The 21,561-nt window shown below is 44.3% G+C and overlaps 1 protein-coding gene across 10 annotated transcripts in view; it reads left to right on the top strand.

Moving 5' to 3' along the window:
* dlg1b (discs large MAGUK scaffold protein 1b) overlaps positions 1 to 21,561 on the top strand; it is a 170,612-nt gene that overhangs the window by 88,529 nt on the left and 60,522 nt on the right. For 5 of the 10 annotated variants that reach the window (XM_084058401.1, XM_084058407.1, XM_084058406.1 and 2 more), the window contains 2 exons: positions 2,005 to 2,205; positions 9,760 to 9,960. In XM_084058401.1, the coding sequence (XP_083914527.1) occupies positions 2,005 to 2,205; positions 9,760 to 9,960 (402 nt within the window). The remainder of the gene's footprint in view (positions 1 to 2,004; positions 2,206 to 9,759; positions 9,961 to 21,561) is intronic. The other 5 variants (XM_084058409.1, XM_084058404.1, XM_084058403.1 and 2 more) reach the window with 1 other exon arrangement.

Raw genomic sequence — 21,561 nt, 5'->3', positions numbered from 1 at the left:
TAACACACACACACACACACACACACACACACACACACACACACACACACACACACACACACACACACACACACACACACACACACACACACACACACACACACACACACACACACACACACACACAGAACATAACATAGCTTCTCTCTCTCTCCCTCTCTGTGATGTCTTTCTCTTCTCTCCCTGTCTCTCTTTCTCTCTTCTGCCCCATCTTTCTCTCTTCTCCCTCGTCTCCCTTTCTCTCTCTCTTCTCCCCCGTCGCTTTCGCTCTCTCTCTCTCTCTCTCGCTCTCTCTCTCATTTGCTCAACATCACTTTAACTGAATAAACAGATTGAACATCACTGTGACAGAGGAACTGGCCTGGTAAATGGAATGGTGTTACCCACTGTGATTTGCCCACAGTGTGGGGACGGGACACACAAAAAAACATGGAATTTAATAGAGATATGGAGATACGAAGTTTGCTGCCCGACAACAACGATGAGGTCTGTTAATGACCGCATGGAGCGTTGTCTATTATTTACGTGATCTGTAGTGATACGTCAACAACCTTCACACACACACACACACACACACACACACAACCTGCGTTTCTGTTGGGAGGGAGGGGGGGCACAGGCTCTCTGAGCTGGTTGCCATGGAAACTGCAGCTGTGTGTGTGTGAGGAGAGGAGGCAGGGATATCCATCAGTTAATCATACACACCTGACATAACATTTAGTGTGTGTGTGGGGTTTGTGTGCACGGTCGGGTGTACTGTAACACACACACACACACACACACACACACACACACACACACACACACACACACACACACACACACACATGTCTCCTCTTGGTGACATCACCCTGTCTGCACTCTGCAGGGAGTGGAACCCTCAACCTCTGGGTCAGAGGTCATACAGTTCAATCAATCACCTCATCTTTAGTGATGAACAACACCCTGTAGTAACTGTTTCTCTCTGTTTTTCTCTCTTCTCTCACACTCCCTCTTTATATTTGTGTCTTTTCTTTTTCTCTCTATTTTTCACTCTCTCACCCTTTTCTCTTCGTCTCTCTCTCCTCTTCTCACTTGCTCTCTCTCTCTTTCTCTGTCTGTCTTCTCTCCCTCTCTCTCCTCTCTGTCTTCTCTCTCTCTCACTCCCCCTCTCTTTCTTTTTCTGTATTTTCTTTCCCTCTCCATTTCTTCCACTCTTTCTCTCTCACTCTCCGTTCTCTCTTTTCTCCTCTCTCCCTCCATTCTCTCTTTTCTCCTCTCTCTCTCTCTCTCTCTCTCTCTCTCTCTCTCTCTCTCTCTCTCTCTCTCTCTCTCTCTCTCTCTCTCTCTCTCTGTAGTCAGGTCTAATCATATGGGCCGTCTTCAGTAGTTGGATAGCGTCGTCTGATCAATTTTAGTAAAGTGTTCTTGAGTGGTGTAAACTAACTAAGTACATGTACTCAAGTACTGTACAATTTTGAGGTACTTTTACTGTAGTATTTCCAATTTTCAGTACTTTTGCTTCTACTCCACTACATCTCAGAGGCAAATATTATACTTTTACTCCACTAAAAAAAATGTAAACTTTAGTTACTAGTTACTTTTCAGATATAAATTATTACATTATAAAACATACATTAACCACTTATGCCCTATTTTATACCTAATCTATTTGAAAATAGCAGATCTACAAGCTCACAACGCGTCGCATCGCGACACGTTGTGAGCTTGTAGATCTGCTATTTTCAAACATTTTAGTACTTTTACTTTTGGTACTTTAAGTACATTTTGATACCAATACTCTTGTACTTTTACTCAAGCAAATTTTGAATTCCGGACATTTACTTGTAACAGTGTACTTCTACCTTGCAGTATTGATGCTTTTACTTAAGTAAAACGTTCGAGTACTTTTTCCACCACTGGTGTTCTTATAATTCTAACTCTCTCTCTCTCTCTCTCTCTCTCTCTCTCTCTCTCTCTCTCTCTCTCTCTCTCTCTCTCTCTCTCTGTCTCTCTCCCCTCCAGAAGTACAAGCACCATGAGGAGGACGCCTCTTCTCCCCAGGAGGACCTCAGCTCTCCTCAGCTGACGGAGGAGGCGGTCCCTCCTCCTCCGGCCCCTCCGGTGGGGGCGGGGCCAGAGCTGGTGCAGGTGTCGGAGAAGAGCGTGTCGCAGATAGAGAATGTGCACGGCTACGTGGCGCACGCGCACATCTCCCCCATGAAGGTAGGAGGCGCCGCTCGCTAGGGAAATGGTTAACTCTCTCTCTCTCTCTCTCTCTGTCTCTCTGTCTCTCTCTCTCTGGCCCTGTTCAGACTTGATATTTAGCCTTTAAGCCCTATTTAAACAATAATTATTTTAAATAAATCAGGCACTGGCTTCTCTACCTTTTCTTTTCTTAGTTCTATACAAAGTGAAACACCAATTTCACTTTCACTTCCGTGTTGCGCCAAATGTGGTGACCTTCAGAAATTCAGCCACCCGGAGCCGTTCCGCCCTGTCCAGAGCATGGGAATGCATTGCAGGGCATGGGAGAAGCATCTAATTGGCTGTCCTCCGGACCAATTATCAAAAGGTGGCAGGAAAGTGCCTATTGATGTAACTCTTGCAACGACTCTTTCTAGGCTCCCTGGCTGTGCCAGTGCAGTTTCCGGGGGAAGTACATATGACGGAAGTACCGCCTGATAGACATTCTATGCTTTAGGTCGTTAGCTGGCTTTGAGAAAAGGCTGGGAACCAGTGTTTTTGCCAGAAAATATTGATTTAGTTTTAGTCAGTCTTTTGAATAAAATTCAATGTAGTTTTTTTTCTCACATTTTTGTCATCTGAATTAGTCTAGTTTTAGTTGACTAAATCCTCAGTTGATTTAGTCTCAGCTGCACTCAGCAGGCCAAAAATAGCCGATTTACAAGCTCAAAACGCATCGCAGTGCGTTGTGAGCTTGTAGAGTTTTTGTCTAGTTTTTATTTGTTGACGTAATTGTCAGTGTATTTAGTCATAGTTTTAGTCATCATACAGTAGCTTAGTTTTTATTCAGTTTTCATCAGAGAAAAAAGGAATGAAGCATTTTTCATCATAGTTTTAGTCGACGAACACTGCTGGGAACAAGGCTAGTCAACCCATTTTAAGAAACCCAGGGTGTGTACAGGAACCTGTATCACCTGTACCCCAAACATCAGCTCTGAACAGGGCTGTATTCTCTCTCTCTCTCGCTCTCTCTCTCTCTCTCTCTCTCGTTGTCTATCTCTCTCTCTCGTTGTCTTTGTCTCTCTTTTTCTCTGTCTATCTCTTTCTCTCGTTGTCTTTGTCTGAAAAGTATTTTTCTCTAATTTGTTTTTGTGAGTGTTGTCCGCTCTATATGTCTAATTCATCCTCTTTGTCGATCAACCTGTCTGTCTGTCTGTATGTATTTCTCTCACGCACACGCACACACACACACACACACACACACACACACACACACACACACACACACACACACACACACACACACACACACACACACACACGCACAAACAAGGAGGGTGAGGAGTTAATGCCTTTGTGTTGATGTTGCTTACGTGTGCTTCATTAAACCTCCCTAAACACACACACACACACAACCCTGTACTGTGGTACACATACTGTACTTAATGTACATGATATGTGTAATTGTTACATCATCGATGAATGACGCTCATTGGTGTTGCTGGTCATACTTCCCGTCATGTGATGATGATGTCAAAAACCCAGCCAATCCAGTAACAGTCAGGTTGTTGTTGGTCACATTCAGCCCCAGTCCAGTTGTTCAGAACTCTGTAACATTATGAATATTTAAACCTGGCATCCATATGTTGCGCTTAAAGAAAATAAAAAGTTTCCCAAATAGGCTCAATGCACAGCAGCCATATTGTAAGACATTCACAGGTGTTACCAATGATACTAATGAAGGCTCTGTTCCATTCTGGTCAAACAGAGTCAGGGTGCTGATATTGTGCATGTTGGCTCACTGGAAACACTCCCAAATGGCCCTTTACGGGTGTGTAACTCATTTGGTTCCATGTGTACACTCTTAGAGTCATGAGGGTCGTGGAAATTGAAAAATCTGAGAACCACTGTGCTACACTAAATGGAACAGAGCCTTCATTAGTATCATTGGTAACACCTGTGAAGGAAGTGATACTATGGCTGCTGTGCATAGAGCCTATTCTTCGTTTTCCTTAACAAAAAAACTAACAAAAAAACAAAATGTTTTTAGAAATGTTTTCACTATTCTAAAATGGTAAATGGTGCAATGGATGCTTTACAATGATTTTGCAACAAAGCATATAGGTTTTAACTGGTTGCCACACAAAGCACTCAGGATAGTCTTTTTCCGTAATTCAACAAAGGCACAGAGATCTCAATGGAATCCACTTCCCTGCATTATTTAGGCCGTGTCTCTGGCTAGACGAGGACAGTATACATCTAGCTCTACTGGCTTGGGTTTCTTTGGGTCATGCTGTCTGGGTTTGACTCCATTAGTCTTCAGTCGCGGTGTTGTGTTTGCTTCGTGCGTGTGTGTGTGCCACCGTGCTGAAATCCTGTTGTCTGTGTTTAGCCAGGGTTTGTGTTGAGCTTGTGTGTTTCGACCATGCCCCATATGTAGTTGAGCAGAGCCCTCATAACTAGCCTTTTTCTTACCTTTATATGTTGTTAATATATCCTAAGACGAGTGGTACTGTAGAATGTTTTCATAACTCCATCCCCGAGTCCACCGCAACTAAAAACGTGAGATATGTGACGTCCATATTGACAGAAAACTCTCCACAGTGTTTGTGTTAGATGAAATCTCACCCGTGATTTCATCCAAGTCCGCTTGTAAACACTACGGCGGCCCATTTGGGACAAAAACACTGTGGCGAGGTTTCTGTCATTATGAACGTCAAAAAAGAATCAGAGCGACAAAAGAAAATCGCTATTTAGCGCACAGTCACGGACCATCCGCTCAGGTTTTTAGCTGAGGTGGACTCGGGATGGAGTTATGAAAATGTTCCACTCGTCTTAGGATATAATATCATAATAAGTTAAGAAAAAGGCTAAATTCTCCTTTGAACATCTTCGCTGAAAATAGCAGATCTACAAGCTTGTGAGCGTCCTGCTATTTTCTGCCAATGTTTCCCCCAGAATACGGGTGCTGGGGTCTAAGTGGTTAAAGGAGGAGGTCTTCATCTAGTCAATGTTGAGTCTTGGGTGCAACAGTTAATCAAACTAATCGATTTAACCGATAATGACATTTATTTAATGAATAATTCATATTTTGGGTATGTCATTATAGGCTCCCAAGTTTGTTTTTTTACATCCACACATTTCAAATATATTTATTAACTCTTTGACTGCCAGAGTATTTTCATAAAGTACTCCCACTGCCAGCGATTTCCGTGTTTTTTTATTTTGTAATTTTTCATTCAAATAAATTGTCTGAGTGCGGTTTTAAACACATACAACAAATCTGCCACTAGAGAGCAGCAACAGACAGCTTGATCAGCTCGCTGACTCACTCGCCCCCCCCCCCCCCCCCACACCCAGTCAAACAGTCAAATACGTCAAACCGGATGTGACGTGTTCTCAGATTCTCCGATCGGCCAAAAATACGATGTGATAGACGACGGCGATGACTGTTCGTCACCCAGACTATAGATTATAGAAGTGGACCTATCCGTTCGTTTTTTTGTACCGTGTGAAAAACCGTGTGTTTCCTTATTCTGGCCGAAAATGACCCGGGGGGAAAAAAAGAAAACCGGAATCTGCGTCATAAAACCGGATGCAGGTGTGGGTGAAGTAAGTGGAACTCGAAACCTACAGTAGATTAAAAAATAAGCAGAATAGCGCGATCAGAGATTAAACAATGAACGCGCGTCCAACGCGTCTAACGCGTCGACGGCCAACTGGACAAACTAGACGCGTTATCGAGTCAACCGCAGTCAAAGAGTTAACACATTGAGTGCCAGAGGTTTTTCAAAACAGGGTACAGCCAGTGCCAGCGTTTTTTTACCGTTATTGGCGATCTTTTTAGAGCTGTACACCACAACGAGGACCCGGATGTAAACAAAAAGGTGTCTGGGCGATGGCCATGGGCGATTCGCCATTGCAGGGTGATCGCCCGTCCAAAATGGCTTGTTTTGACCACTGTAAAAAGATATGGAGATCTGGACCTTTTTCTCAAAATCCCATCATTGCACGTCACCCAATGTGTTAACATGCTTATCGAAAGGTAGTGAGGTCAAAGGTTAACCCATTGAGACCTGGAACGCATCTGTGTCACTTTAAATGTCTTTGGCTATGCCGCGCTATGAGCTTGTAGATCTGCTATTTTTGAAAAATCGTAAAAAAATAGTTTTTTCAAAAATCTGCTAGGATTTAGAAAACATTTTAAGAATCAAACTCAGGCCTTAATGGGTTAAGCTAAAAGGATAACACAAAAAAGCCCCGGGGTGCTTGTTATCCATTGTGGTCCTTTGTACTCTTTGGGTTGTGTTGGGTTTGTGCGTATGCGGCCGTGCTGTGATGGTGTTTAATTAGAGCACGTCTTCATCCTGTCCTGTCCCGTCCTGCTCGCCATATGGAGTTCCTTCCTGTTGTTGTATCCAGCATGCTGCTCCACACACTGTCACACCCTCTACAAAGCGCTTAATACCTGGCACAATATGCACTAAAAGCCCGAAATATATATTTTTGGATTATAAAGGGGTGTCAGTAACAGGGGTCTCCCCACCTCTCCAGCTCTGTATTAAACAGAACATTTTTAAGGTCAAGATACCAATTTCATTCCAAACAGGAGAGAGAGAGGATACAGGATATAAGCAAGTGAAATTGGAAGTGATTATACAAAAAACAATGAACAGACACAATCTTAACTGGAAGACTAACTTTAATATTGAAGCTGATAAATGGGTACTCACTCCTTATTGAAAATGTATTTTCTCTTCACTAAAGAGCTGGAGAGACCGGGAGACCCCTATTAGATTTATTTTAAACAAAAACAAAAAAACATAACACTTAATCACCTGCTGCACCTTTAAATATAGGGAATAAAATGTATTTTGAACAATTAAAATATACAATACAATATATTTCCAAGGTCTAAAAACTACTTTTTTTACTTACTATATTCTGATAGCAATCATTGGTACAGAGCGTTTGTTTGGTTACAGGTGTCTCTGCAGCTCTTTAGTAAACAGAATACACATACATTGTCAGGTACTGTAGGTGACAAAATGTAAGCCAATCAGGAGAGGGCTCTGAAAATGCATTTTCTGTTGAATAAAGAGCTGGAGAGACATGGGAGACTCCTTTTACTGAACAAACACTCTAATGCAATGAGTACTATCAGAATATAGAGCTATGTAACACTTATTTTAACCAAAGTAAATTACTTTTAAGATCATTTCCCCCTACCACTTGTTGCAGATTGTGTAAACTAAATATGAACGATATGTGAAAGTGATAGTTCTTCTCTGACATTAGATGAGGTGAGGTCCATGTTTCTAATGGTAATCATTAGTAGAACTGTGGTGCCACCTTGTGGCCACCTACTGTTACCTCAGACAGCAGGCTCTCTACTGCCCCCTATTGCCCCTGCAGGTGAACAGACAGCTACAGTACTGTGTGTGTTCAGTGTTACTGGTAGATGTTATGAAGCAGTGGTTCTTAAACTTTTTCATGTCAAGGACCCCCCAAAATGATATGTATTTGGCTGTGGACAGATTTCTTTTTAGCGGAGCAGCAATATGAAAGGGAATAATAACATGGTATCTGCATAGCATAAGACAAATCTCATTAGATTTAGATTGTGGCCCACGCTGCTGAAGTCAAGTCAATAGTTTTATTGGACATTTCATGCCGTTAATACGAACTCAATGTGCTTCACTTTAACCACTTTAGCCCGATATACTTAGATGACTGGGGCACCCGAGGGCTCTGTACTTGGTCCTCTCCTTTTTATTCCTCCCCTCTACACCAAATCTTTTCACCGGAAATAGTATAATATTTGCCTCTGAGATGTAGTGGAGTAGAAGTAAAAGTACTGAAAATTGGAAATACTCCAGTAAAGTAAAAATACCTAAACATTTGACTTAAGTACAGTACTTGAGTAAATGTACTTAACACACGCACACATATAAGCACACACATTGTAGCCGTCAGAGGCCTGGGAGAACAGAAATGTCTTCAGTCAGTGTGTTAGATGTTTTAAAAGAGGACGGCCGTTTCTGTACATCTCGGGTCATCAGGTGACTTTGTTCTAAAGAGTAGGTCCATAGTGACCACGTGCACTCTCTCTCACCAGACCTACATTTTTTAACTTAGCTTCTGCTAGGAGGCCACTATATATATAATGATCTGAGAGGCCTTAAAAAAACGTATGAAATTTGAAGACCACTTTGAATCCTTTGATACAATAACAGTCTGAAAGTGCATTTTAATGGAACTGTCCCTCTCAAAAAAAAGGGCTAACAGGTCTGCTGCTGCTGTTAACCACTTTATACTTTGGCTATTAAAAAATAGCAGACATACAAGCTCATAGCGCGGCACCGAGTGCCGCGCTATGAGCTTGTAGATCTGTTTTTTTTTTTTATCCTGAAAATGTGTGCAAATCTTTAAATGTATATTTTTTTAAAGAAAACATTTGTAACTCAAATATTTGCTTCTGTGGGGGGTCCCTGGAACCAAATATTTTTAAAGGTGGGGTCCGCGACCAAATACATATAATTGTGGGGGTCTTCGACATGAAAATGTTTGAGAACCACTGATGTCATAGCAACACACGGTTTTCAGAAAACTGAAGCGTTCGTATGGCTGAGCTATGCTACCGCTGTAGCATACTGGGACTCATTATTAACTCTGGTAATGCAGTCACGTTTACATACAGCGTTCACCTCATTAGGAGCCCAGTTACACTCATTGCTTTAGCCGTTGTGTTATAATGATGATGCCAGTAGAACAATACTCGCCATGTGTCGCAGCGGGACACATTGTGAGGCTTTTTAGATCTCCTATTGTTGGTGTGGACGGAAAAAGTGGTCAACTCAAGTCCAGTTCTCTAAGACTACAGGGGTTTAAAGGACAACTTTGTTTTTTTTACAACCAAGGTTTATATTTTAGCTTGTAATTAAAGTAGATGTTATTTATTTTTTTCATTTACTGCTTTCTATAGTTTTAGCAATTTTCACAATCTTTTTTACAGTGGGTGGGGGCATTCTGTCCGGTGGCTAAATATGCCTTTTTTACACAATAAAAAAGGTCCTGTGGCCATTGAGGGCCAGATGTGAGTAATTGGGGGCTAGAAGAGCTACTGTAAATAATAAAAAAGAAATCGCCGGGTTATTGTGTAAAAAAAAATACATATTTCGCCACTGGACAGAATGCCCCCCGCCCACTGTAGAAAAGATCGCGAAAATTGCTAAAACTATAGAACGCAGTAAATTAAAAAAAATGTAACACTCATCTTTTATTTACTTTAATTACAATCTAAAACATAAACCTTGGTTGTAAAAAAAACAAAGTTGGTTAAAATCAATATATTCAGTCTCTGTTTCTCTACCTCCTCTTGCTTTATTTATCAGTCTGTCTGCACCTCCCTCCTCTCTCTCTCTCTCATATATATCACCTCCTCAACTTTTTCTTTATCATTTTAATGAATTAACAACTCTCTTATTTCTCTTTCTTTTTCTCTCTCTCTCTTACATCCTCCTAACCCTTCACTTCTCCTGTCATGGTAACCCACCCCCACACCACCACCACCACCACCTACTTCCTCTCCAGGTGGTCTCTCTGGAGTGCATCTTTGACGGACCCACCTCGTTATCCTCCTCCTTGTTAGGCCCTCCTCCTCTGGCTCCTCCCCCTACCGCCACCCCCTCTTCCTCCACCCTGTACCGCCACCCCCACCCTGACGACAGCCCCCTCCCCTCCTGCTCCTCTGTCTCCGTCCCCTTCTTCCCCCAAAGCCAGCCTCCGTACCAGGTAAAGTCACAACGGCACGCCGCTTGGTGCAGTGGGTCTCGAACCTTTTTCCTTTTTCCAAGGACCCCCACATTAATAAAAAACGTTCAGATTTTCTTCAAGATTTTTTTTTAAAATAGCCAATCTAAAAGCTCACAACGTGCCGCGATGCGACGTGTTGTGAGTTTGTCGATGGGCTATTTTCAAATAGATGTTTATAGGTTTAAAGTGTTTTAAACTGAATTTGACGCCATATTAACACATTGGCTGCCATGGACGCAGATCTGCGTTCATTTGCGCAAAAGACCGCACGCTGCCAAGAACGCAGATCTGCGTTCTTTCAAAAAAAAAGAAAAAAAAAAAAAAAAGTTTTTTTTTTTTTTTTTTTTTGACCCAAAGACCGAGGAGATATGATTTTCCGAAGATTTAGACTCCCAGACACTTCCTTGTAACTTAAAACTTAAAAATTCTGTATCTCGGCTCCTAAGTACTTTTTTTTTCTCATTGAAAAAGTCTGGCAGTCTACTGTAGGAAAAAAAAAAAAAGATGGCAGCCAATGTGTTAAGACCTGAGGCCGCTTCTAAACATTTTCAAAATCCTTAAAAAAAAAACGAAAAAAAAAAATTAAAAAATAATAATTTTCACGATTTTTCAAAGATATCTAAAGTGACACAGATGCGTTCCAGGTATTAATGGGTTAAAGGGATAGTTCACCTAAAAGAAAAACTTTGTTTCTATCGATTAGTCACCCCATGGAGTCTTGAATTCATGGATATATATATATATTTTTTGTCGCATTCCTATGCCAATAATTTGATGACCAGGGGACCGGTAGGCAGCGGTTCCGGTAGGAGACACAAAGGGAGACTCTTTGTGTTTCCTACCGGAACCGCAGCCGGTCATCAAATTATTGGCTTAGGAATGCGGCAAAAAAAAAAGTAATTTTGGGGGTGAACTATCCCTTTAACTCATTTAGCTGGGGACCTCCTGGAATCCCTCGGGGGGTCCCCGGACCTCACTTTGAGAACCACTGCGGTAAAGTATACAAGTTAGAGCTAAGAATCAACCGCTAAGCTAAGAACGGGACCACTGTTGTGTTGGGTGGGGATGTGGGATAAGATTACGCTTTTTTCCTCTCGAGTTGCACAGAGTCTTGTCTATTCTTGGCTATAGTGGTGAACAGGGACAGAGTCTCATGTCATTTTTCTGTCTCCATCCTAGCAATGTACTTATTCTGCAGGTATGGCAGCGTGTGGAAAAAGCAATCTTGACAGAAATACGGTGCACTTTGCTTTTACTGTAAGCTCTTGGAATTCAGCCTGACAAACTCATAAATAACTTCACAAGGGTGTTTCATCCATGTGTCTCTTGACAGAGACTCTGGATCTTAACCCATTTAAGACCTGAGGCGATTCTTAAAAATGTTTTCTAAAAAAATGTAACAAAAAAAAAATCTAAACAATTTTTTTTCACGATTTTTCAAAAATAGCCAAATAAATCTAAAAATGACACAGATGTGTTCCAGGTCTAAATGGGTTAATGACCTGAACCTGCTTTGAATTGAACCCACGAGCCTCCTCAAATGACCACTAATATTGTATTTGTTTGATTCTTTAGTGTTTTTCTCCCTCCAATCTAGTCGTTATGCCAATTGACCCCAAATTTTTCAAATAATTGTAGTTTTTCGCTTTCCCCAAATGTCAGCTGTTTATTAGGGTTTTTGTGTTCGCCGGCTCCCGGGTTGCCAAATCATGTGCGCATATCCCCCCACGGGTATGGTCTAGTATCATCAACATGCTTATAAACTATTTCATCTGTTTCTCTACCTCTAGTCTACACAATGCGATTGTGTGGTTGAGAGTGTAGCTGCTGATCTGTGATTGTGTGGTTGAAACTATAGATGCTGATAGTAGGCAAGGCTATGTACTGTAAATAAGGAAAGGACAGACATTCATATGCCATGTTATGCTTTTTGTACTGCCGGACGAAATGCGAGCCGCCTGGACCAGCTTATGAATACAAAATATGTATGAGCGTCTTTCCAGTCATCACAAAATATGTTTGTTATATATGTTTGTTATCTTTAATTCAAGTGTTAGCAAGCAATTCGAGGCCTTTTGCAGCTTTTAACTTTTAACAGTCGCTTTTCGGCTATATTTATGATTTTTAAAACGTGTACAGCTGAGTACTTTAGAAGACAGAGGAGCCATTGAGTCATGCAAATATAACATGTACGTGCTTCCTACACACACAACCCAACCCCCCATTCACGGGGAGACGTTTGGTCATTAACACTTCCATGCTTTCTTTGTTATTGTTTTTCCCGCTCACATTCTCTGAAAGTATTCAGTGTGTAAATATCCTCAACTGTATCGCGAGGTACAGTGTGAGACGATACACTCACCAGCCCACTTTATCAGGGCACGCCTCTCCAACTGCACATTGACGGACATTTCTAATCACCAGTGATGGAAAGTAACTAAGTAAATGTACTCAAGTACTGTACAATTTTGCGTTTGACTTTACCGAAGTATTTTTCAATACTTCTACTTCTACTCCACTACATCTCAGAGGCAAATATTATACTTTTACTCCACTACAATTATTTGAAAACTTAGTTACTAGTTGTTACTTTGCAGATTTGGATTATTATTACAAAACACACATTAACCACTTCAGCCCTATTTTAAAGATCTACAAGCTCACAGCACGTCGCGGCACGTTGTGAGCTTGTAGATCTGCTACTTTCCAAAGATTTTCATACATTTTAGACATAATGATAACTTGTGAAATGGGACATTCTGCATAATGAGTACTTTTACTTTTGTTACTTTTTTTATGTAACTTGTAACAGAGTATTTCTACATTGCAGTATTGATACTTTTACTCAAGTAAAAACATTTAGTACGTTTCCCACCACTGCCAATCACATGTATTCAAGTTCTCAGTCACCAACTGATTTCTGTTCATTTTCGATTCCATAGCAGCCAGCATGTCCTCTATGGCATTGGTTCTCAAAGTTTTCCATGTCAAGGACCCCCAAAATGATATGTATTTGGCTGCAGACCCCATCTGAAAAAAATATGTTGTGAAGAGAAGATTTAGGCAAAAAAAAGTTTCCAAACATTTTCAATATTCTTCAAAAATCTCCAAAAATAGCAGATGTACAAACTCGCAGCACGGCACAGAGTGATCTGCTGTCGATCTGATTTTTGAATAGCCAACGTATAAATGGATAAATGATTGGGATGCTGCATTACCGGTAAATACTTTTGCTGGGGAACCCCCCCCCCAAGGACCCCTGTGGAAGCATGTCACACACCCCATGTGTGGAAGCACGTCGCACACCACAAATAGCCCGTCTACAATCAGCTATTTTCAGTTATTAGTTATTTTAAGACGAAAGAGTATTTGAAGTGGTCAGACTAGCAGCAGAATTAGATTAAAGAGCGTTTGTTTGTTAGTGTTGTATTTCATAAAATCAAAGGCTAAAGCCTCAATCTGCAATTTCTTCAACTGGTTGTCTTTATGAGAACAGCAGGAACACGGGTTTAGAATTATAATAACCTAAATATCACAAGTCTACATACTGTGCTTATTGTTTAGGAAACAGAGCTCTAGTGGGCGAGGGGGATCTTTATGTTGCTGTAATCCATGGATTCAGCCAATCATATGACAGACATGCAATGCATTTAGGCCTGTAGACAAGGTCAAGACCATCTGCTATAGTTCAAACCGTGCATCAGAATGGGGAAGAAAGGTGATTTAAGTGACTTAATGTGATGCCAGTGAAGAGTTGTGTCTTGGCATCAGAGGGTTGTAGGTTTTCTCATCATTTGCCCATGTTTGTCCAGACACCATTGAAACAACATTTGGTTTGATGTACGGTGAACTTGAATTCTGAATGGATGTTTGGAGACGGTGTACAGTAGGTAGGCTTACCTACCTACTGTCGGGCAAGTAACCTACCCGACAGGCAGGTTACTTGCCAAGCAACAGCCAGCGACAAGTTATGGTAACATCTTTTCTACCTCAGCCAGGTGTTCCTCCAAAAGGCCTTGCACGTCGAGCGTGGGTGAACTGTCGATGTGAACGTGGCATGGTTGGTTTGTGCAAAACTAGCTGGTCTGAGTATTTCCGAAACTGCTGATCTACTGGGATTTGTACGCACAGCCATCTCCTTTTAACTCTTTGACTGACAGAAATAAAACATAATTTGCCACGCCACTACCAGCGATTTTCGAGTGTTTTCACTGAAAAATCATAGAATATTCATCTCCAGTATGATGAGTCTCGTAGAATCGGGGGGGGGGGTCGTTCTCGTTATTGGCATACTGGACCTTAGCAAAAATATGATGAGAAATCTCGTCATTGGCAGTCAAAGAGTTAATTGAGGATAGTACCAGTAATTAGGGCTGTACCACAAGGACTGTTGTGACGTCCCTCTCCAACTATCTCCACCATCATCACCAATCCATTTTCTCCTTTCAAGAGCTCACAGTTTCATAATGCATTAGTGCCACGGACCCCCATTTGATAGCGTTTATTTTATCTCGGGGACCCCCAGTCTACACTGTATAGAAAATCCCCGGTGTCAATTTAACTCTTGAGAGCGTGCAAATGGAACCAAATGGACCCGTAAGGGTCCATTTGGTTCCATTTGTACGCTCTCCGAGTTACAGACCACTTAACAGTCCATTCGGACCCCCTGGTGGTCCTCGGACCCTACGTTGAGACCCAGTGTCATATTGTATGTTTTAACCCCCCCCCCCCCCCCCCCCCCCCCCCCTGGCCTTCTTGCTCTCTTCAAATATTGCCATAGCAACGCGGTGTGCGATGAATGCATGGTGGTGTGTGTGTGTGTGTGTGAGGCCATGAGGAAAGTACTGACTACGGGGAAAAAAATAAATATTTATATAAATATATACCCCGTGCGTTCCACCGGATGGAGAGTATGGTATGGACGGAGGAGAGGAGAGCAGAGGTCAGGAGAAGAAGAAGAAGAAGAAGAGGGGGTGTGAGGGAGGGGGGGGGGGGGTGCTGAGAGAGGAGGTGGAGAGGAAAGGTTACATGAGAGGAGAGGAGATGCCGAGAGGGAGGATTGGAACACGAGGGAAAAGACGAACCTATGGAGGACGAACCATAGATTTAATGAGGCGCTCGCTCGCGCTCTCTCTCTGTATATTTATGTCCCTTTATCTCCCTATATATCGTCTCTGTCGGGTGGAAACCTCATATATCCAGAACTCTTACTTTTCAGGATAAAAAAAAATGGATACGAAGCGCCGCGTTTCGAGCTTGCAGATCTGCTATTTTTGATGCTTTTGCGTGATGCTGTGGTGCGATCAAGTAGGGCGTCAATGTACAGGAAAAAAACCTAAAAGTCAAAATATGGAGATAAGAGATGTCTGCCCTACATCAATGATATCTCTATGTATATCCCTCTCTCCTCTCTATGTATATATCTCCTCCTCTCTCTCTCTCTCTCTGTGTATTTCTCTGTCTCTGTGTATATTTTTAGCTCCCAGTGTTACCCAGAGAGACAAAGGGCTCACAAGACCATGACATGACTTGTCACTAATGCAGAGCCCCCAATCTTCTTTTCTCTGCTCTCCTCTCCTCCTCCTACTCCTCCTGTCTCCCGTCTCCTCTCTCCTTTGCTCTGCTGCTGCTCCTCTCTCTCTCTCTCTCTCTCTCTCTCTCTCTCTCTCTCTCTCTCTCTCTCTCTCTCTGCTGTTATTGTTCCTCAGCATTCCCTCTGTCCCACAAGAAGGAGGCGCAGACAGACAGTCGGTCTATTTATAGAACAAATTAATCTCAAACCGCTGACAAAACCAATCAGGAAAATGGGAAGAAAAAAAAAACATTCTACCTACGCTCTGCGCCCGTCTCACTCTCCTGTCTCTCCTGCGCCGTCTGACCCTCAGCTTTCCTGCTGTCTGTCTCTCCTGTGCTGTCTGACCCTCAGCTTTCCTGCTGTCTGTCTCTCCTACGCTGTCTCCCTCTCAGCTTTCCTGCTGTCTGTCTCTCCTGTGCTGTCTGACCCTCAGCTTTCCTGCTGTCTGTCTCTCCTACGCTGTCTCCCTCTCAGCTTTCCTGCTGTCTGTCTCTCCTACGCTGTCTCCCTCTCAGCTTTCCTGCTGTCTGTCTCTCCTACGCTGTCTCCCTCTCAGCTTTCCGGCTGTTTGTCTCTCCTGCGCTGTCTGACCCTCAGCTTTACTGCTGTCTGTCTCTCCTACGCTGTCTCCCTCTCAGCTTTCCGGCTGTTTGTCTCTCCTGCGCTGTCTGACCCTCAGCTTTACTGCTGTTTGTCTCTTCTACGCTGTCTCTCTCCTACACTTGCTCCCTCTCAGCTTTCTTGCTGTCTGTCTCTCCTACACTGTCTCTCTCCTACACTGTCTCCCTCTCAGCTTTCCTACTGTCTGTCTCTCCTGCACTGTCTGTCTCTCAGCTGACCTACTGTCTGTCACTCCTACACTGTCTCCCTCTCATCTTTCCTACTGTCCTTCTCTCCTGCACACACACTCTCTCTTTCTCTCTCTCTCTCTGTGTCTCTCTCTCTCTCTCTCTCTCTCTGTCTCTCCTACGCTGTCTCCCTCTCAGCTGTCTTGTCTCTTCAAGGACAAGACTCCTTTTTACATTAAGCAGAGGATTGTCCTCCAACGATATCCTGACTCCGTCCCCCCCCCCCCCCCCTCTATCCTCTCTCTCTCTCTGTCCCTCCACCTGTCCTTACCTTCCTTTCATCCCTCCATCCCTGTCCCCTTTTATTTTAATTCCATCCCTCTTTCACCTCGCAATCTTCTTTCTCTCCATCCTGCTTCTTATCCATCCCTTCCTCCGGCCGTCCTTCACTCCCTCCATCACTCTACTGGTCCAGAAGAGTGATGGAGAGGGGAGGGGAGGGGAGGGGAGGGGAGGAAGAGGAGGAGAGAGGAGAGAGGATAAGATGAAGGGAAGAGAGGGGAAGTGTTTAATTTCCTAAACATAAGAGAAGACACTGAGACTAACTCTCTCTCTCTCTCTCTCGTTCTCTCTGACACACACACTCCCACGCTCATCCACTGCGCCAGTGTACTGCTGCTTTCAGCTGTACACACACACACACACACACACACACACACACACACACACACACACACACAGAGGACAGGAAAGAAACGACAGGACTGGCCGCTCTCTCTCTCTCTCCGTCTCTCTCCACAGGTTAAGCGTTCTTTCTCCTCTATCCCTTCCCCTCCTCTCTCTCTCTCTCTCCATCCATCCATCCATCGCGGGGTGATTTGTCTCTCTCCTCACGTCCATATACAGTCGTTTACCCTCTATCGCTCTTTCTCTCTCTGTCTCTCTACTACCTTGCTCTGTTCTGTCCATCTCTCTCTCTCTCTCTCCTCTATCATCCTCGGTCTTCCTCAGAGGTGGATGCAGCCTCCCGTCTGTCAAAGCCTCTCTCTCCTCCATCACCACCTCCTCCTCCTCCTCCTCTGCTGCTGCAGCCTCTTCTCCCGTCTGTCTGTGTCAGTGAGAGGGGAGGAGGTGGGGAGAGGAGGATGAGAATAGGTTGAAGAAGAAGAAAGAATAAGAAGAACAAGAAGAGAGAGAGAGAGGAGGGTGAGGTGGTCGGTGGCGGATGATGGGGGGACGTGAGCCCCCCACGCCTCCCTCCCTCCCTCCCCCGCGCGCCTCCCCTCTCCTCCCTCCTTGTCGCTTCTAGTCTCCCGCCCGCCGCCGCCTCCTCCGCCGCCCTTTACTTCCTTCCGCCTGCCTCCGCAGGAGCAGCGAGTGGCGGTAACAACAACAACAACAACAAAAAAGGTCCGTAGCGTGTAACGCTCTAACAACAACAACAACAACAACAACAACAAGAACACAACAAGCTAACGCAGCAATAAGACAACGGCATCAGGAGGAGGAGGCGTCTCGCTGTCTCTCCTCACAGCACTGACCACGGGAGAAGGAGAGAGAAGGAGGGAGAGAGAGAGAGAGAGAGAGGTGACTCCACAGCTACCGCAGCTGTTAGCAACGACAACAGGAGGCGCGTCAGAGTAACACAGCAGGAGGGGAACGCAGCAGGAGTAACAGTTTAGTAGGAGAGCTGTCTGTGGTGGTGGTGGTGGTGGAGGGGGGTGTCTCTCTGTCAGGATGTTGAACTCTGTGTGGTACGCTAAAAAGATGGGTCGCCGCATCATGGGGACCCTGAGGAGAACTAAGAGACTCCACCGCAGGCTGATGGTAGGTCTGCCCCCCCCTTCACCTACCACTGTCCTACCTTAACCCTTCACCTACCACTGTCCTACCTTAACCCTTCACCTACCTGAACCCTTCACCTACCTTAACCCATCACCTACCACTGTCCTACCTTAACCCTTCACCTACCACTGTCCTACCTTAACCCTTCACCTACCTGAACCCAACACCTACCTGAACCCATCACCTACCTTAACCCTTCACCTACCACTGTCTTACCTTAACCCATCACCTACCTGAACCCATCACCTACCTTAACCCTTCACCTACCACTGTCTTACCTTAACCCTTCACCTACCTGAACCCAACACCTACCTTAACCCATCACCTACCTTAACCCTTCACCTACCACTGTCTTACCTTAACCCATCACCTACCTGAACCCATCACCTACCTTAACCCTTCACCTACCACTGTCTTACCTTAACCCATCACCTACCTGAACCCATCACCTACCTTAACCCTTCACCTACCACTGTCCTACCTTAACCCTTCACCTACCACTGTCCTACCTTAACCCATCACCTACCTTAACCCATCACCTACCTTAACCCTTCACCTACCACTGTCCTACCTTAACCCTTCACCTACCTGAACCCAACACCTACCTTAACCCATCACCTACCTTAACCCTTCACCTACCACTGTCTTACCTTAACCCATCACCTACCTGAACCCATCACCTACCTTAACCCTTCACCTACCACTATCTTACCTTAACCCATCACCTACCTGAACCCATCACCTACCTTAACCCTTCACCTACCACTGTCTTACCTTAACCCATCACCTACCTGAACCCATCACCTACCTTAACCCTTCACCTACCACTGTCCTACCTTAACCCTTCACCTACCTCTGTCCTACCTTAACCTATCACCTATCTTAACCCATCACCTACCTTAACCCTTCACCTACCACTGTCCTACCTTAACCCTTCACCTACCACTGTCCTACCTTAACCCATCACCTACCTTAACCCATCACCTACCTTAACCCTTCACCTACCACTGTCCTACCTTAACCCATCACCTACCTTAACCCATCACCTACCTTAACCCTTCACCTACCACTGTCCTACCTTAACCCTTCACCTACCACTGTCCTACTTTAACCCTTCACCTACCACTGTACTACCTTAACCCATCACCTACCACTGTCCTACCTTAACCCATCACCTACCTTAACCCTTCACCTACCACTGTCCTACCTTAACCCTTCACCTACCACTGTACTACCTTAACCCTTCACCTACCACTGTACTACCTTAACCCTTCACCTACCACTGTACTAACTTAACCCTTCACCTACCTTAACCCTTCACCTACCACTGTCCTACTTTAACCCATCACCTACCACTGTACTACCTTAACCCTTCACCTACCACTACCTTAACCCATCACCTACCACTGTGCTACCTTAACCCTTCACCTACCACTACCTTAACCCATCACCTACCTTAACCCATCGCCTACCACTGACCTACCTTAACCCTTCACCTACCTTAACCCATCACCTACCACTGTCTACCTTAACCCATCAGCTACCACTGTCTACCTTAACCCTTCACCTACCTTAACCCATCAGCTACCACTGTCTACCTTAACCCATCACCTACCACTGTTCTACTGTCCTACCTCTCATAGTCCTACCAGTGTCATAACAGTACCTCTCTGGTCATTCAGGAGAGTAAAGGTTATTTTTGCCAGACCCAAGGGGTCGGCCTACAGGAGGCTTTGTCGGTCGGTCTGTCCCTCTTTTCCTCTGCACACACGTCATGCGAAGTCCGGCCATTCAGATTTCAACCACTAGGGGTCTGGCAGTGCTCCGAGGAGCACTTTTTCTAGTTTGGGGGGTGGAGGGTACATCACTGTGAGTCGTGTTTCCCAACACACTGACTGGTTGGTAGATGTGTGTAGGGATACTCTACAGTGCTGTGGTGTTTTATTCTCTCACAAAGCAAAGTACATTCATGTGTGTGGCTTATTCATTATTGACTGTGTGTGTGTGTGTGTGTGTGTGTGTGTGTGTGTGTGTGTGTGTGTGTGTGAGCTTGTGTTTTCACTGCCACAGCAGCGGGCAGATGGATGTAGACACGGCAGACAAGACAGATGCGTAAAAAAAAAAACGAGTTACAACAGAATCTGCTGCTGCGTCATGTTAGAACACACTGAACCCTTTTTATACACCTGTAGACCAGTGGTTCTCAAACTTATTGATGTCAAGGACCCCCAAATTTACACGTATTAGCCCGCGGACCCCCATTTGAAAAGATATGCCAATGACCCCCATAAGAGAAGATTTTTACGACTCTAGCAGTGATTTTCAACCATTTTAATTTCCCATGTAATGGAATTTCTATCTCTGAGACCCCAATTTATATTGTAATGTTGATTTAACTCTGAGAGTCCGGGTCCATTTGGTTCCATGGGTACACTCAGAGTTACAGACCCATAAGGGTCCATTTGGTTCCTAACTACCGGTATCTATCATTTAGCTGGGGGACCCCCTGGAACTCCCTCAAGGACCCCTGGGGGTCCCCGGACCCCACTTTGAGAACCACTGCTGTAGACCACAAGCTAACTGAACCTTTACTGACCGCTAGCTAACTGGACCTTTTATATAGACCTACTGACCCCTAGCTAACTGGCCTCATACACACACCTGTAGACCGCTACGCTAGGAGAAGCTTTTGCAGAGCCTGCCGACCACCTTTACAGACTTTCACACTACGAGCTGTGCTAAGCCTGCTAACCCACAAACAATGTGTGTGTGAGCGTGTGAGTTAGTTAGTTGCCAAGATAACGTGTGAAATATTAGTATCAACTGGCACCGTGTAGTGACGAGGGAGGTGTGTGTGTGGGGGGGGAGGTGTGGAGAAAGTGTTAGAGAAATGCGGTGGGAAGCAGGTGTATGTGTGTGTGTGTTCGTTCTAGAGACACAGTGCGAAGCAGAGTTGTGTGTGTGTGTGTGTGTGTGTGTGTGTGTGTGTGTGTGTGTGTTGGCGCTGGGAAGCATCAGAGGTGATGTGATGAGGACAGTGTCAAAAGGCAGGGTGACTAATTGTCAAACACCGTCCTGCTGGGTCCTAAATGTTACACAACATTCAGTGTGAGTCACAATCAGAACCACTTCAATTCTCCAATAGGCTTTTCACACTTTTGAGTGTGTTATCCCCGGGGGTTGATTTTTAACCCTTGCGGTATAACGGCTGTGGGTAAACGTGTCACGTTTCACAAATGTTTTTTTAACCACTTAACGACATGAACGCAAGCGTCCCTTATCTGGGAGCGAGCATTCAGTGAAACATTGCTAGCTGTGGTTGGACAGTCAGCCATGGCTCAGTGGTTAGAGAGCCCGCTTGGGAAAACCAAA

This window comes from Gymnoscopelus microlampas (assembly GCF_963454915.1).
Source record: "Gymnoscopelus microlampas genome assembly, chromosome: 5".
Taxonomy (NCBI): Eukaryota; Metazoa; Chordata; class Actinopteri; order Myctophiformes; family Myctophidae; genus Gymnoscopelus; species Gymnoscopelus microlampas.
The sequence above is the reverse complement of the archived record's forward strand: the minus strand, read 5'-3'. Positions and strand labels throughout refer to the sequence as shown.